Source organism: Schistocerca serialis, chromosome 4, assembly GCF_023864345.2.
Source record: "Schistocerca serialis cubense isolate TAMUIC-IGC-003099 chromosome 4, iqSchSeri2.2, whole genome shotgun sequence".
Classification (NCBI taxonomy): Eukaryota; Metazoa; Arthropoda; class Insecta; order Orthoptera; family Acrididae; genus Schistocerca; species Schistocerca serialis.
Window position 1 is genome coordinate 833553942 of NC_064641.1, and position 16984 is coordinate 833570925.

Consider the following 16984-nt stretch of genomic DNA (forward strand, 5'->3'; position numbering starts at 1 on the left):
GAAGTGAAACATGGATGACAAATAGTTTGGACAAGAAGAGAATAGAAGCTTTCGAAATGTGGTGTTACAGAAGAATGCTGAAGATTAGATGGGTAGATCACATAACTAATGAGGAAGTATTGAATAGGATTGGGGAGAAGAGAAGTTTGTGGCACAACTTGACCAGAAGAAGGGATCGGTTGGTAGGACATGTTCTGAGGCATCAAGGGATCACCAATTTAGTATTGGAGGGCAGCGTGGAGGGTAAAAATCGTAGAGGGAGACCAAGAGATGAATACACTAAGCAGATTCAGAAGGATGTAGGTTGCAGTAGGTACTGGGAGATGAAAAAGCTTGCACAGGATAGAGTAGCATGGAGAGCTGCATCAAACCAGTCTCAGGACTGAAGACCACAACAACAACAACAACAACAACAACAACAACAACAGAGTGAGAGATAGAAAATAGTGTGCAGTCCATACCCGTCAGGACATTTAATAAGAGAGAACCATTTATATAGTAAAATTATACAAAAAATCCATTGTAAGAATGAAGAAGAAAAAATAAAACGGAAGGTAATAAATCCAGAACATCTTACCCAAGTACTTGAAGGAGGAGGAAACACACAGAGCAGGACTTCAAAAATCTTTATGCTTCTAAGAGAGATGTGTTCCATGACCTGCTTACTTATGCACATTTTGGGAAAGGAGCATCCAAATACAGTGAAGTAACTTTTTTTGGAAGAAGCTGGCCTTTTGGATGCAGCAAATCATCGCCGGAAAAATGTAGTTCATGGTTTACTGTTAAAATATAAAAAATTAACATGTGGAAGTTAATGATGGAAAGAGGTGATACTGTAATGATGATTCTAGTTTTTGTAAATACAGCTCTATCAACTTAAAACTTAGTTCATGGTTTACTGTTAAAATATAAAAAATTAACATGTGGAAGTTAATGGTGGAAAGAGGTGATACTGTAATGATGATTCTAGTTTTTCTAAATATAGCTCTATCAACTTAAAACTTTGTCTTGTTACACAACATACAGATACGTTGCACTATGATTAAAAAGGACGACAGAAGAAATGGTAACTGGCATCATTCCAGCACCCATAACAAAATGTGCTACACTAATTCTTCTTCATGCATCTCCATTGTTGGGTTTTGTAGAAAATTTTATTTGTTCATTGGGAACTGAAGAAAATTGCCAGTTACTGTGAAATCATGGATGGAAACAATTTCAGTAGTCTTATCAACCCACTTGCCGACCCAGTTTAACCCTCATAAAATAAGCAAGAATAAAGCCAAACTTTTCAATTCAAAAATATTAATTATTTTTGATATCCACTTATTGTGGTTCTTGCAAAATGATAAATTGAGCCTTGGAATAGGAAAACATTATTAAAATACTTTGATACTTATCTAGTTGAGTTGGAGGTGTCAGAGATTGATAAGCATTGCTGCAGAATTCCTGAGGTGAAAATGTTGAAATTTTTCATATTTTTAACTGGCTTTCTTGTTGTGAGGATTTTGTTTCTTTAAAAAGTCGCAAAATAACTCACTTCTTCATTTATTCACACAAACCAAATAGCACATCTACTGCCTCACACTACTACCAAAGATATTCATGCCACTAATAGTAGTGGTGGTGGTAGTAGTAGTAGTAGTAGTAGTAGTAATTATAATAATAATAATAATAATAATAATAATTGGAAAGTGAGGGAAGTTGTGTAAATGTAGCCCATAGATGGCTGTAATGAAGATAAATAAATAATAAATAAAATAATAATAATAAATAACTTTTTGAAAATTAAACAATCCTATGTATTATAAGAAATGATATATGATATAGCTCCATACAGTAATTCAAAACAGTCCTCCAGAGTATATACGGTTACTGATGACAAGTATGGTCCTGAAGATGATGATGTAGCAACATTGAAACTAGTCGCCAATAAAACCAACACCTTAATACAGCTGGAGGAATTACATCATTTTTCAACATTATTATACCAGCTGACGTCCCAAGTGTCCGTTTTAATTATGGATATACAAAGATGACATATCTAGTAGCTCACTGAAACAGGGCATTTTTCCAGATAGACTGAAATACGCTATTGTTAAACCACTGGATAAAAAAGGGTATAGATCTGCCCAGTCTCACTTCTGACAGCTTTATCAAAATTCTTGTAAAAATGAAGTACTAACAAAATGTCTATTTGGTTTTCAGAAAGGCTTTTCAACAGAAAATGCTATATATGCTTTCATTGATCAAATATTAAATGCACTGAATAACCGAACATCACCCATTGGGATATTTTGTAATCTCTCAAAGGCTTTTGATTGTGTGAATCATGCAATTCTTCTAGACAAGCTTAAGTATTGTGGTATTATTGGGACAGTGCACAAATGTTTAATTCATACTTAACTGGAAGAATGCAGAAGGTTGAAATTAACAGTACAGATAGTCTGCAAAAACCAGCAGAATCCTTTAACTGGAGAGGTATTAAGGACGATGTCCCACAGGGTTCAGGCTTCGGTCCCTTATTGTTCTTTATATATATTAACGACTTGCCACTCTATATTCATGAAGATGCAAAGCTAGTTCTTTTTGGTGATGAAACAAGTATAGTAATCGCACCCAACAAGCAATAATCAGTTGAGGAAATTACACATCATGTCTTTCAGAAAATTATTTAGTGGTTCTCTGCAAATGGACTCTCACTAACCATCAGCAACTGGCCACAAAATCCTTAACAATTTTGGACTCTCACTAAATTTTGAGAAAACACAGTTTATACAATTCTGTACAGTAAATGGCATAATACCATTGATAATATAGACTATGGACAGAAGTCCGTTGCTAAGGCAGAATACTCAACATTTCTGGGTGTGTGCATTGATGAGAAATTGAATTGGAAGAAACACATCGATGATATGCTGAAATGGTTAGGTTCAGCTACTTATGCTATTAGGGTTATTGCAAATTTTGATGATAAACATATCAGTAAATTAGCCTACTATGCTTATTTTCATTCGCCGCTTTCATATGGCGTCATATTTTGGGGCAATTCGTCATTAAGAGGGAAAGTATTCATTGTACAAAAGTGTCTAATCAGAATAATATCTGGAGCTCACCCAAGATCACCTTGCAGACATTTATTTAAGGAACTCGGGATATTCACAGTACTTTCGCAATACATATATTCACTTATGAAATTTGTCATTAACAACACTAGAAGAAATGATGATTTTCACTATTCTGGATTAAATCTCACTTTGGCACAGAAAGGGGTGAATTATGCTGCCACAAAAATCTTTGGTCATTTGCCAAATAGTATTAAAAGTCTGACAGATGGCCTATCAACATTTAAAATCAAATTAAAAGAATTTCTGAATGACAGCTCCTTCTACTCAATAGATGAATTCTTAGATATGAAGTAGTAACTGTAAAAAAATAAAAAAAATTAATTATTTAGTGTAAAGAAAACTTATTTTAAAGTGACACATTCCACATCATTACGAAATGTCATATTCATGATCTATGTAACAAGGATTAATGTATGTGTGGATACTGTAATCAACTCATTGACCTGCAATTAATGATAATCTGTACAAATTTATTTAAGCCTGACAGGATGCACAGCAGAAAATTTATACGATTTCATAATTAGTTTCATAAAATATAGTATTTCACCATTAAACATTACATGAGTATTTTCATTATTAAAATCTTCAAATTTTAATTACAATTAAATAAATGTTTCATTTGCCTACAGTTTTATTAATTGCATTTATCCACACTAATTAATCTGTACGAAGTGCACCATCTCATCTTATACTTAAAACTATTAATTAATACATGTTTACTTAATTAACACAAAGGCTTGAGCAAATTTCTATTAAAATATTTTCAAGATAGTCTCAAATGCTACTAAACAATAATTAGTGTAAGTTGAAAATCAAGACATCACTAAAAGTGAACTATATAATAAAAATTTCTGCATATCTTGTTCTTCACTAATCAGGACTATCTAATATCACAATAAGTGAATCTCCTTCTAATAGATTACATGAGGGACAGCTGGGCACTGCTGACACACAGGCAGTCTTGCAGCTGCACTGTAGCATTTGCAATTGCATTCCACTGGCCGAACACACACAGGCAGAGTTGACCAAGTTGCTGGTGCATGTGCAGAATGTGTGTGACAGACCCGTCTGGCAGGTAGCCTACACTACTCACACTTCCTGCGAACATAATGAGGGGTGGGCAGGGGGTGACCTTGCCCCATGGGGCAGTGTTGTAACAGCCTGGAATAAGGCTTGTTTCTGTGCCTAACATTTAGTCTCCTAATGATGGAGATCCTCAGAGGGAACTACCAAATTCTGTTCTCTGAAACTATAATTTTATTAAGGTCCAGTCATTACAATGCTATAATGTACAGAGACGCTAAGAAATTCAACTTTAACAGAAAAAGTTGTGGGTCTTGATGTTGAATAAAACAAACCACTAACTCTTTTTCCCCATACAAGCTCCATATCATACGTTGGTATAACCCTCCAATCTTTGGCAGTGGTCAGATGACTTCAAGTCACAGTTACGTCTAAATGCTTTTGGCAATGTCTGCTTGCTGAAGTTTGAAAGCTAACTAACAACATGTTTATAGCCCCTGAGGATGCTTCCAACATTAGGAGAGAACATGTTAGTTACAGAAACATACCTTATACTACAGCCTAATGCCTGTAGCAGAGAAATTATAGAGATTGTTTTAGGATTTGTAGTGAAGCTGCCTTTATATGCTGTGGCTGAACTGTCTTACAAATACAGGTGTATTGCTGAGAGTTCCACTGTATCACTGTCATTTTACAAAGTAATCACAAATAAGAGCCAATGATGTGAAGAGCAATAAAAATGCATGCTAGTCAATGTAGAATAATTGATCAAGGATGTTGCAAATTAAGTTTCATTATGTGAATGTTTTGAAATATGCTAGTGGAGTCATAATGCAGATGTGAAGAAATGAATTGCAGTTACATATAATATTGTGCAACTTTTTGTTTCATTAATTCTGACAGCAGTTCATGGAATAGATGAACTGTCAATAACACATTTATTTAAATTTAGATGTAATTGTTAATAGAAACTGTAGCTCTAGTTTATGGCAGTTACTTCATGTGTTATAAATACTTTCATTTCTGTGAGTCCCTAGATATTCTCCTTCATTTACCATTTCTTACCTCCTTCAAGTAATCACCTTTGTTATGCTGTAGTTTAAAATTATATTATTTTGTAATTGTAACTTTCAGGGAAGGCTTCAGTATCCTTCTGTATGGTGTGGGATCAAAAAGGAAGCTCCTGCAGTCTTTTCAGGAAACAGTTATGGATGAGAGTGACGTGCTTGTTGTCAATGGATTTTTCCCAAGTCTTTCAATCAATGAGGTGAGTGTTATCAAATGAATGGAAAGTGAATTAAAACTCAAGAATACAGGACCAAAGAAGATGAAATGACAGATAAAGTGGGTCTTGTTGTCATATTTTTCAATTGGAGGGGACAGTTATCTTTAGTGGTTTATTTTTACAATACTGGCCATTGAAATTGCTACACCAAGAAGAAATGCAGATGATAAACTGGTATTAATTGGACAAATATATTATACTAGAACTGACATGTGCCGATCAAGGTGGCGCAGTGGTTAGCACACTGGACTCACATTCGGGAGGACGACGGTTCAATCCCGTCTCCAGCCATCCTGATTTAGGTTTTCCGTGATTTCCCTAAATCGTTTCAGGCAAATGCTGGGATGGTTCCTTTGAAAGGGCACGGCCAATTTCCTTCCCAATCCTTCCCTCACACGAGCTTGCGCTCCGTCTCTAATGACCTCGTTGTCGACGGGACGTTAAACACTAATCACCACCACCACCAACTGACATGTGATTACATTTTCACGCAATTTGAGTGCATAGGTCCTGGGAAATCAGTACCTAGAACAACCACCTCTGACCGTAATAACAGCCTTGATACGCCTGGGCATTGAGTCAAACAGAGCTTGGATGGTGTGTACAGGTACAACTGCCCATGCAGCTTCAACACGATACCACAGTTCATCAAGAGTAGTGACTGGCGTATTGTGATGAGCCAGTTGCTCGGCCACCATTGACCAGACGTTTTCAATTGGTGATAGATCTGAAGAATGTGCTGGCCAGGGCAGCAGTCGGACATTTTCTGTATCCAGAAAGGCCCGTTCAGGACCTGCAACATGCAGTCGTGCATTATCCTGCTGAAATATAGGGTTTCTCAGGGATCGAATGAAGGGTAGAGCCACGGGTCGTAACACATTGAAATGTAATGTTCACTGTTCAAAGTGCTGTCAATGTGAACAGGAGGTGACCGAGACATGTAACCAATGGCACCCCATACCATCATGCCGAGTGATATGCCAGTATGGTGATGCCGAATACACGCTTCCAATGTGCGTTCACTGTGATGTCGCCAAACATGGATGTGACCATCCTGATGCTGTAAACAGAACCTGGATTCATCTGAAAAAATGACGTTTTGCCATTCGTGCACTCAGGTTCGTCGTTGAGTACACCATCACAGGTGGTCCTGTCTGTGATGCAGCATCAAGGGTAACCGCAGCCATGGTCTCCGAGCTGATAGTGCATGCTGCTGCAAACGTCGTCGAGCTGTTCGTGAAGATGGTTGTTGTCTTGCAAACATCCGCATCTGTTGACTCAGGGATCGAGATGTGGCTGCACGATCCGTTACAGCCATGCGGATAAGATGCCTGTCATCTCAACTGCTAGTGATACGAGGCCATTGGGATCCAGCACGGCGTTGCGTATTACCCTCCTGAACCCACCGATTCCATATTCTGCTAACAGTCATTGGATCTCTACCAATGCGAGCAGCAATGTTGTGATACGATAAACCGCAATCGCGATAGGCTACAATCCGACCTTTATCAAAGTCGGAAACATGATGGTATGCATTTCTTCTCCTTACATGAGGCATCACAACAGCATTTCATCAGGCAACTCCGGTCAACTGCTGTTTGTGTATGAGAAATCGGTTGGAAACTTTCCTCATGTCAGCACGTTGTAGGTGTGGCCACCTGTGCCAACCTTGTGTGAATGCTCTGAAAAGCTAATCATTTGCATATCACAGCATTTTCTTCCTGTCGGTTAAATTTTGCATTTGTAACACGTCATCTTCGTGGTGGTAGCAATCTTAATGGCCAGTAGTGTAGTTGTAATTTTGATGGGCCACTGTTTTCAAAGCAATACTCTCTACCAGTCAGATTGGCTTTTTGATGGACTGCAGTGCTTAGTGCACTTGTTTTTTTCTACTTAGTAGGAATATTTTCAGTTATTTTGGATAAAGCCAAATGAAGTTCTTACGAATGTGTCAGTTGCCGTTGTACTTAAAGAAAAAGGATTCCATCTCTGTAGATTGAGCCCACTTCATGTGTAGGCACAGTGTACTAACAAAAACTGTTGAAAGAGTATATTTGTTTATCACCTTCAGAATACAATACTTGTACCTTGCTTTGCTTTAAAAGCTGGTCGTTGTTTGCATGAAATACTTCTTGAGCCTAAAACTGAAGTTTGTGAATGTTGTGTTGCATTGTTGTCTTTCTTCCTAATCAGAATACTTATATTTATCGGTGAAAAGAAAACAGTTATGCTGTTGAGGCAATTGACAAGAAAAGTTTATTTTATGAGATCTTCTTTGAGTTGCTCATCAAATATTAACTCATGTTTGATTTATACAGTGTCTCACTGAAATTTTTGATACATTGAATCAGACTTCCTGCTATAACGAAGACACGTGAAATTGCAGGCAGGCACAATTAAGACACTTACATAAAGCCTTCGGCCACAGCCTTCATCCGTAAAAGACGCGCACACACACACACACACACACACACAAGCAAAGCACATCTCATGGACATACGACTGCCAACTCAAGCATCTTGGGCCGGAATGCAGCTATCAAGTGAGATGCAAACACCAATCTGGAGGGGTGGGGAAGAGGAAGGGCTTGTAGTGTACAGGTGAGGAGAGAGACAAACGCTGTCTAGTGGAGTATGGTACTAGACTGCCAACAGGCACAGTGCCAGGAGGTTGTGGGACAGGGAGGTGGGGGAAAAAGGAGCAAAGAAGGAGAGGGGCAGAGAAAGAGGAGCGAGTGCATTGACAGAGGGCTGCAAATAGACAGGGTGGGAGATGAGAATGGGAGGAGATGATAGGACAGCAGCGATGGAAACTGTTGGGTGGATGTTGTGTCACCATAGATTGAGGCCAGGATAAATATGGGAGCAGAGAATGTGTTGTAATGATAAACTCCCACCTGCACAGTTCAGAGTAGCTTGTGGTGGAGGGAAGGATCCAGATGGCTGGGGTAGCAAAGCAGCCATTGTAATCAAGTATTTTATGTTCAGCTGCATGTTGTGCCGCAGGTGGTCTACTTTGCTCTTGGCCACATTTTGTGGGTGGGTGTTCATCCTGGTGGACAGCTGGTTGGTGGTCAAACCATTATAAAAGAGTGTGCAATGACTGCAGCAGACTTGGTAAATGACATGGCTGCTTTTACATGTGGCCCAGCACTTGATGGGGTAGGATAAACCTGTGACAAGACTGGAATAGAATGCTGGGTGGATGGGTTGGACAGGTTTTGTACCTGGTTCTTTCCTGGGGATATGATCCTTGTGGCAAGGGGTTGGGATTGTGAATGGCATAGGGATGGACTAGGATGTTGTGCAGACTGGGTAAGCGACGGAACATCATTTTATACCAGGTGGGAAGTATCTTCGGTAAGATGTCCCTCATTTCAGGACAGGATGAGAGGTAATCAAAGCCCTGGCAAAGGATGTGGCTCAGCTGTTCCAGTCAGGGGTGGTGCTGATGAAGGCAACATTTCTTTGTAGCTGGTTTATGGGAGTGATGGGAGGATTGTGGGTGTGAGGGGAAATGGGATGAGAGATCTGTTTGCAGACTAGGTCTGGGGAATATAGTGCCTATCTGTGAAGGCCCTAGCAAGACCCACAGCATACTGAGCAAGGGAGTTTTTGTCACTGCAAATATGTTGTCCCCGGTTGGCCAGGCTGTATGGGAGGGATTTTTTGGTGTGAAAGGGATGACAGCCATCAAAATGCAGGTACTGTTGATGGGTTTAATGTGGGTAGAGGCGCAGATGGAGCCATCAGAGAGAGGAAGAGGTCAACATCTAGGAAGGTGGCACACTTAGTTGAGGAGAGCCACATAAAGCGGATGGGAGAGAAGGTGTTGAGGTTGTGAAGGAACAAAGATCGGGCGTCTCGGCTCTGAGTCCAGATCAGGAAGATATCATCAGTGAACCTGAACCAGACTTTAGGAAAGTCTCCTCTAGATGGCCCATAAAAAAGTTGGCATAGGAGGGTGCTGTGCGTGTGCCCATGGCTGTGCTGCAGATTTCTTTATATACCTTCCCTTAAAATGAGAAGTAGTTGTGGCTTACGATAAAGTTAGTGAGGTGTATGATGATTGAGGTAGCGGGTTTGGAGTCTGAAGGACATTAGGAAAAGTAGTGTTCAATGGTGGTAAGACCGTGGGCATGAGGGATGTTGGTATTTAGGGAGGTGGCATCAACAGTGATGAGTAGGGATCCAGGAAGTAAAGAGGTGGGGATGGTGGAGAGTTGGTGAAGGAATTGGTTGGTGTCTTTGCTGTGGGAGGCTAGATTATGGGCAATTGGTCCATGAGGGCTGAAATTCTTTCAGTGGGGAGGGGGGGGGGGGGTGCATAATAGCTACCCACGATGGGGCATAAGGTGTGTATGTGTGGAGTGTAATAGGGCTGAGGAGGGAAATGGATTCAAGGGAGATGTTCTGGGAAGGGCCTAAGGCATTAAGCAGGGATTGGAGTTTGTGCTGGACTTCTGGGATAGGATCACTCTGGCAGAGATTATAGGAGGAGACAGATAATTGGTGGAGGCCTTCTGCCAGGTAGTCACTGTGATTCATAACAACAGTGGTGGGACCTTTGCCTGCGGGTTGGACGATTAGGTCAGCATTTGTTTTGAGGTAGTATACGGCTGTTCTTTCTTTTCCTGAAAGGCTGGAGTTTTGAGGAAGGGACTTGGGGAAAGATGGTGAAGCTAAGATGGATGTAAGGAATTCTTGGAAAGTGACCAGTGGGTGGTTAGGTGGGTGGGGGAAGGATCACGATCGGATGGGGTATGAACTGGAAGACAGGGTTTAATGTTGGAACTAGGGGGGTTTTGGTTGGACGGATTGGTGGTAAAGAAGTGCTTCTATTGCAGGGATGAGGAGGAGGAGAGTAGATCTCTGACAAGTTGAGCATCATTAAATTTGGGTGTAGGGCTAAAGGTGGGGACTTTGGGTGGGACTGAAACTTCTGTGAAGCTGAGGGTTTTGGTGGAAAGGTTAACAATAGTGTTACAGGGATGTTTTGGCTCTGGATTTGGCGGAGAGCTGGTAGGGAGTTTTGGGGATGTGGCAAGTTGAAAAGGGCAGCTAGGAGGGTTTATCTGCTATGACGGGTGAACGAAGAAGAACCCTGTGGGTACAATAGGGGTTGGATAGTGGTGCCCCGAGGTGGCAGTAGGATGTCAGAAGGTTGCTTAACTTATGGAGGTGATGTCTACAATGCTCCTTCATGTGGTGGAGAGAAAGGGATTCAATTTGAGAGATGTGATGTATGGAATAGGGATTGCAGAGTAGTAGCATCTTGTGGAGGGCAAAGGGATGCGTGTGCCATGGGCATGTATTTTTGCAGTACCAGGTTTGTGAGGGCCAGGGATTGATGGAATCCGAAAAGGCATAGGTTATTGTGAAATAAGGGGTGTGATTCAGAGAAAGGAATATTTACAGCTAGGCCATTTGGAGGAATTCCATGGTTTAGGCAGCATTTGAGAAACAGGATGTGGGACTGGGTTTTAGCCAGGGAAAGGGATACTTTTCTGAACTGGTGCAGAAAGCTGGAGCAAGAGTCCATTGTGGCAGGAATGGTGTAAAGAAAATGGGAATGTTGCAGAAATGGGCAAAAAGGTGTTGATGGTTGTGAGAGGAGCTGGATAAGTGAAAAGACGCATAAAGATGCATAAAAAATTCATAAAGACATACAGAAATACGCAGACACATGCAAAGATATCTACAGATATGTAAAAATATGCACAAATACATAAAAGTATACAAAAATATGTGGTGCTGCATGAAACCACATAAAAATATGCACAAATACATTAAAAACATAACAGAAACATGGGTGAAATGTGGAACAATAAAGTTTTTTTTTTTTTTTTTTTTTTTTTTTTTTTTTTTTTTTTTTTTTTTTTTTTGCGATAAGCGAAGAGAGAGGGGGGGAGGACTGGTTTAGGTCAAGGATCAGGAGTTCGTGTGGCACAGGCAGGTATGGAAAACAAAACGTGGGATCAATGGATAAATATAATTATAACCGTTGGAGGTAAGAATCTGGGGCATTGGATTTGGCATCAAGAATCCACGAAGTCTGTGTTATGTGTGGATGATCATTGATACACTGTGGCTCGGAAGCAGATGCGGTTCCCATTCTCAGAGGTGTGCTTGCTTGTGTGTATAAATTGTATGTGTCTTTCTTTTAGTGATGAAGCTTTACGTAAGTGTCTTTTACTTGTGTCTGTCTGCAACTTGACCTGTCTTCTTTATGGTAAATAGCAATCTGTCTTTTCCTAAATTGTTGATATTCCTATCTGGAGTTTCCATTGTTTGAAACAGACTTCTGCTTTTTCAGAAATGTATTATTCTAAATCAAATTACCTAATGAAGTAGTGTGATGGTTAGGACACAGCTAATTTCCTTTAAAATATTTATCCTTTCATAGCTTGTTGTAACCTTGTCATTGAAAGGACATTTAAATCTAATAATGCTTGCTACCACTAACCATGTCATACTCTGACACGTTATTTCAAGCTACTTACTAAGAAAATTGTGATGTGGCTCCTTGGGAACATTATTTAAAAACACTTCTTAAGTAGACACAGCTACTTCTGAACACTCAAAATTATTTTCACAACTACTTTACATTGAGACAGGTTTGAACTGCAGAGTAAATTCCCATATTTATGGGCCCATGAAATCACAAGAAGTGTCCATGTTAGGTTCCAGTGCCAGAGTGAAAGAAGCAGGTAGACCTCTTTTCTTACAAGTGGTTGAAGAGCTTAGGAAGACATGCTCCATATTGCAAATATGTAGTTGTTATCCTATATTGTTGTCACCATTGTCTTCATGGTCGTTTTCTTCTTCTTCTTCTTCTTCTTCTTCTTCTTATGCAGTCCAGAGACTGGCTTGATGCAGCTCTCCAGGTTGATGTACACTGAGGTGACAGTCATGGAATAGTGATATGCACTTGTGCAGATGGTGGTAATATTGTGTACACAAGGTATAAAATGGCAGTGCATTGATGGAGTTGTCATTTGTACTTGGTGATTCATGTGAAAAGGTTTTTGATGTGATTGTGGCTGCACAATGGGAATGACAGACTTTGAATGCAGAATGGCAGTTGGAGCTAGATGCTTGGGGCATTCTGTTTTGGAAATTGTTGGGGGATTCCATATTTCAAGATCCACAGGGTCAAGAGTGTGGTGAGAATACCATATTTCAGGCATTACCTATCATCATGGACAGTGCAGTGATCGATGTCCTTCACTAAACAACTGGGAGCAGTGGTGCTTGCATAGAGTTGTCAGTGCTAACAGGCAAGGAACTTTGTGTGAAATATCCACAGAAATCAGTGTGGGACGTATGACAAACATATCTGTTAGGACAGTGTGGTAAAATTTGGCGTTAATGGGCTTTGGTAGTAGATGACTGATGCAAGTGCCCCTGCTAACAGCATGACTTTGGCTGCAGCATCTCTCCAGGGCTCATGACCACATAAGTTGGTCCCCAGAGGACTGGAAAACCATGGCCTGGTCAGATGGGTCTCAATTTCAATTGTTAATAGCTGATGGTAGGGTTCGAGTGTGGTGCAGACCCCACAATGCCGTGGACCTGGTTTGCCAACAAGGCACTGTGCAAGCTGGTATTGACTCCATAATGGTGTGGGCTGTATTTACATGGAATGGACTGCATCCTCTGGTCCAGATGAAGTGCTCATTGACTGGAAATTGTTGTGTTCGGCAGCCTGGAGGCAATTTGCAGTCATTCATTGACTTCATGTTGCCAGACAGTGATGGAATTTTTATAGATGACAATGCACTATGTTACTGGGCCACAATTGTTCGTGATTATTTGAAGAATATTCTAGGTGGTTTGAGCAAATGATTTGACCAACTGGATCACCCGACATAAATCCCATTGGACATTTATGGGACATAATTGAGAGGTCACTTTGCGCACAAAAGCCTGCACTGGCCACACTTTCGCAGTTATGGATGGCTATAAAGGCTGCATGGCTCAATATCAGTATGGAAAGTCTAGATTGCTGAGTCGCAGGCAACAACAGTGAAAAAGTATGCTAGTCATTGAATTAAGTTCTTCATCATACATGGATAACTTGCAATCATTTACATGAGCACAAATCACACACACACACACACACACACACACACACACACACACACACACACACACACACACACATGCGCAAAAACAGACATTGGCACTGACATCTCCTGCAATTGAGTTGGATGTAAGCACCCAGAGAGGACAGTGAGCAATTGTGGTGTGTTTTTTTCTATGTTTAATGAAGGAGTAGCCCAATAGCTCAATATATCCAGTATTCTTTTTCATTGTGCCTGTCCATGACTCATCATCTCTGCTGTGTGGTGAATAACAATCTATCCATTCCATATTATTGCTTCTCTATCCAGGATTTTCATTTATTTTTCCATTATTTCCCTTTTATATCTATACCAGTACACCCCTAGTTCTGTAAAGAATCAAACTGCCACCTATAAAACAGCTACAAATATCTGATCACTTTACAAATGAGTTAATGTGTTAAATATTTGACGTTAAGCATGTAAGTGAGAAAATTTTTATAAAAGGTTTGAAACTATGTTTAAAGCCTGTTTGAAGTTGCCAAGTGCTCACATTGTGAAACCCTGTATTAATATATACTCCTGGAAATGGAAAAAAGAACACATTGACACCGGTGTGTCAGACCCACCATACTTGCTCCGGACACTGCGAGACGGCTGTACAAGCAATGATCACACGCACGGCACAGCGGACACACCAGGAACCGCGGTGTTGGCCGTCGAATGGCGCTAGCTGCGCAGCATTTGTGCACCGCCGCCGTCAGTGTCAGCCAGTTTGCCGTGGCATACGGAGCTCCATCGCAGTCTTTAACACTGGTAGCATGCCACGACAGCGTGGACGTGAACCGTATATGCAGTTGACGGACTTTGAGCGAGGGCGTATAGTGGGCATGCGGGAGGCCGGGTGGACGTACCGCCGAATTGCTCAACACGTGGGGCGTGAGGTCTCCACAGTACATCGATGTTGTCGCCAGTGGTCGGCGGAAGGTGCACGTGCCCGTCGACCTGAGACCGGACCGCAGCGACGCACGGATGCACGCCAAGACCGTAGGATCCTACGCAGTGCCGTAGGGGACCGCACCGCCACTTCCCAGCAAATTAGGGACACTGTTGCTCCTGGGGTATCGGCGAGGACCATTCGCAACCGTCTCCATGAAGCTGGGCTACGGTCCCGCACACAGTTAGGCCGTCTTCCGCTCACGCCCCAACATCGTGCAGCCCGCCTCCAGTGGTGTCGCGACAGGCGTGAATGGAGGGACGAATGGGGACGTGTCGTCTTCAGCGATGAGAGTCGCTTCTGCCTTGGTGCCAATGATGGTCGTATGCGTGTTTGGCGCCGTGCAGGTGAGCGCCACAATCAGGACTGCATACGACCGAGGCACACAGGGCCAACACCCGGCATCATGGTGTGGGGAGCGATCTCCTACACTGGCCGTACACCACTGGTGATCGTCGAGGGGACACTGAATAGTGCACGGTACATCCAAACCGTCATCGAACCCATCGTTCTACCATTCCTAGACCGGCAAGGGAACTTGCTGTTCCAACAGGACAATGCACGTCCGCATGTATCCCGTGCCACCCAACGTGCTCTAGAAGGTGTAAGTCAACTACCCTGGCCAGCAAGATCTCCGGATCTGTCCCCCATTGAGCATGTTTGGGACTGGATGAAGCCTCGTCTCACGCGGTCTGCACGTCCAGCACGAACGCGGTCCAACTGAGGCGCCAGGTGGAAATGGCATGGCAAGCCGTTCCACAGGACTACATCCAGCATCTCTACGATCGTCTCCATGGGAGAATAGCAGCCTGCATTGCTGCGAAAGGTGGATATACACTGTACTAGTGCCGACATTGTGCATGCTCTGTTGCCTGTGTCTATGTGCCTGTGGCTCTGTCAGTGTGATCATGCGATGTATCTGACCCCAGGAATGTGTCAATAAAGTTTCCCCTTCCTGGGACAATGAATTCACGGTGTTCTTATTTCAATTTCCAGGAGTGTAGTTTGGGTAATGTGCACTCCATTTTTAGTAGAAGCAAGTTTTTCGTGCATCTCAGTGCTTATGATGTTATAGCTCCTTAACAGTGTGTGTAACAAAAATGACACAATTTTGCAAGTGTATTCAACGATATATGTAGACATTGTCTACAAAGTGTGTTGTGAATAGACTCGTAGTAAGATACTAATAACTTAAAATGTCATGCCGGATGTTGGTGGTTTACTGTGCACCAACAGAAGCTAGTTTTTCACATTTTAAAGGTATATGAAATCATATCTCCTGAGCTGTGTGGTGTACAATGATATAATTATGCAAGTACATTCAGTATTATTTGTGGGTTCTCTCTGAAAACGGCATTGCAAGAAGAGTTGATAGAAAAGAAATGACAAATAAAAATGTCATGTCTGATGTTGAAGTTTTACTGCGTGAACAGCGAAAATGTAGTAAGCAATAAACTTGTTTCCTTTCCTCATTTTATAGAGGGTGTTGGGGAGAAAAATTTTCACTGTGGTTTGAAATTGTGCATATAGTTTATTGGAAGTCACCAAGTGCTCTCTTTCTCAATAACTGGGTGATTGTAGTATGGTTATTTGTATGCCATTAGTTATGCTGCTTTAAGAGAAACACAGTTTGTAACTATAATACTGGCTTTTAACTACAGAGCCAGCACTGCAACGAGAGCCATAAATGATATGAAGTCGATAGGTGAACTCTCCCTGGAAACAACCCTACGACTGTTTGAAGTCAAAGTTGAACCTGTTGCAATTTACGGATTGGAAAACATATGGATTCATCTGAAGAAGACAGACCTCGAAAAAATAGAGAAGCTGAAGGCGAATTACTTTAGAAGGGTGCTATGTCTCTCCAAATACACACTCTCATGGCTTGTGTATGAGTTGGCCAGAGAGCCCTTCTTCATAGAAGAGCTGCAACTGAAACACTTACTACCAGTGACGACAGCCTACCAGGACTTACTGACAGAACTACATGAGAAGAAACACAAGATATGGAAGGATTTCTATGTTAACAGACACCATGACAAACCGTGAATGGACGCAGGGAGAATACGAACTCCGCCACGTAGTGACAAGACTCTCTGTGTGTAGATTTCACCACAAACTGTGCAACACCTGGAGTTTTCACGGGCCCAGCACGAGCTGTATATATGCGAGATGCGGGGACCAGTGCATGAGATGTCGTGTGTTAATCTGTAGGATGAGAACAGAATTGCTGGTGAAATTATGTAGTGACTAAGAAGAATAATAGTGAATAGAGAACAATTCCTATACTAAATGGCCAGTTTGGCTGCAATAAATCTATTATTTTAATACTTGCTGTATTAAGTTAATCTTTTCACATAAAATTATACTTCTTAATGAGTAGATCATGACAGCATTTTAAATTTATAAATTTGGTGAATAATTATGTGAAATATTAAAAATCAATTTCTTTTTACCTTTGGAAGCCATTAGGCAGGCAGCCTGAA

General features: G+C 41.4%; 1 protein-coding gene across 2 annotated transcripts in view; it reads left to right on the forward strand.

Moving 5' to 3' along the window:
• Positions 1 to 16984, forward strand: part of LOC126473447 (origin recognition complex subunit 2) — a 116009-nt gene that overhangs the window by 65608 nt on the left and 33417 nt on the right. For both annotated transcript variants that reach the window (XM_050100499.1, XM_050100500.1), the window contains one exon: positions 5286 to 5418. In XM_050100499.1, coding sequence (XP_049956456.1) covers positions 5286 to 5418 — 133 coding nt within the window. The remainder of the gene's footprint in view (positions 1 to 5285; positions 5419 to 16984) is intronic.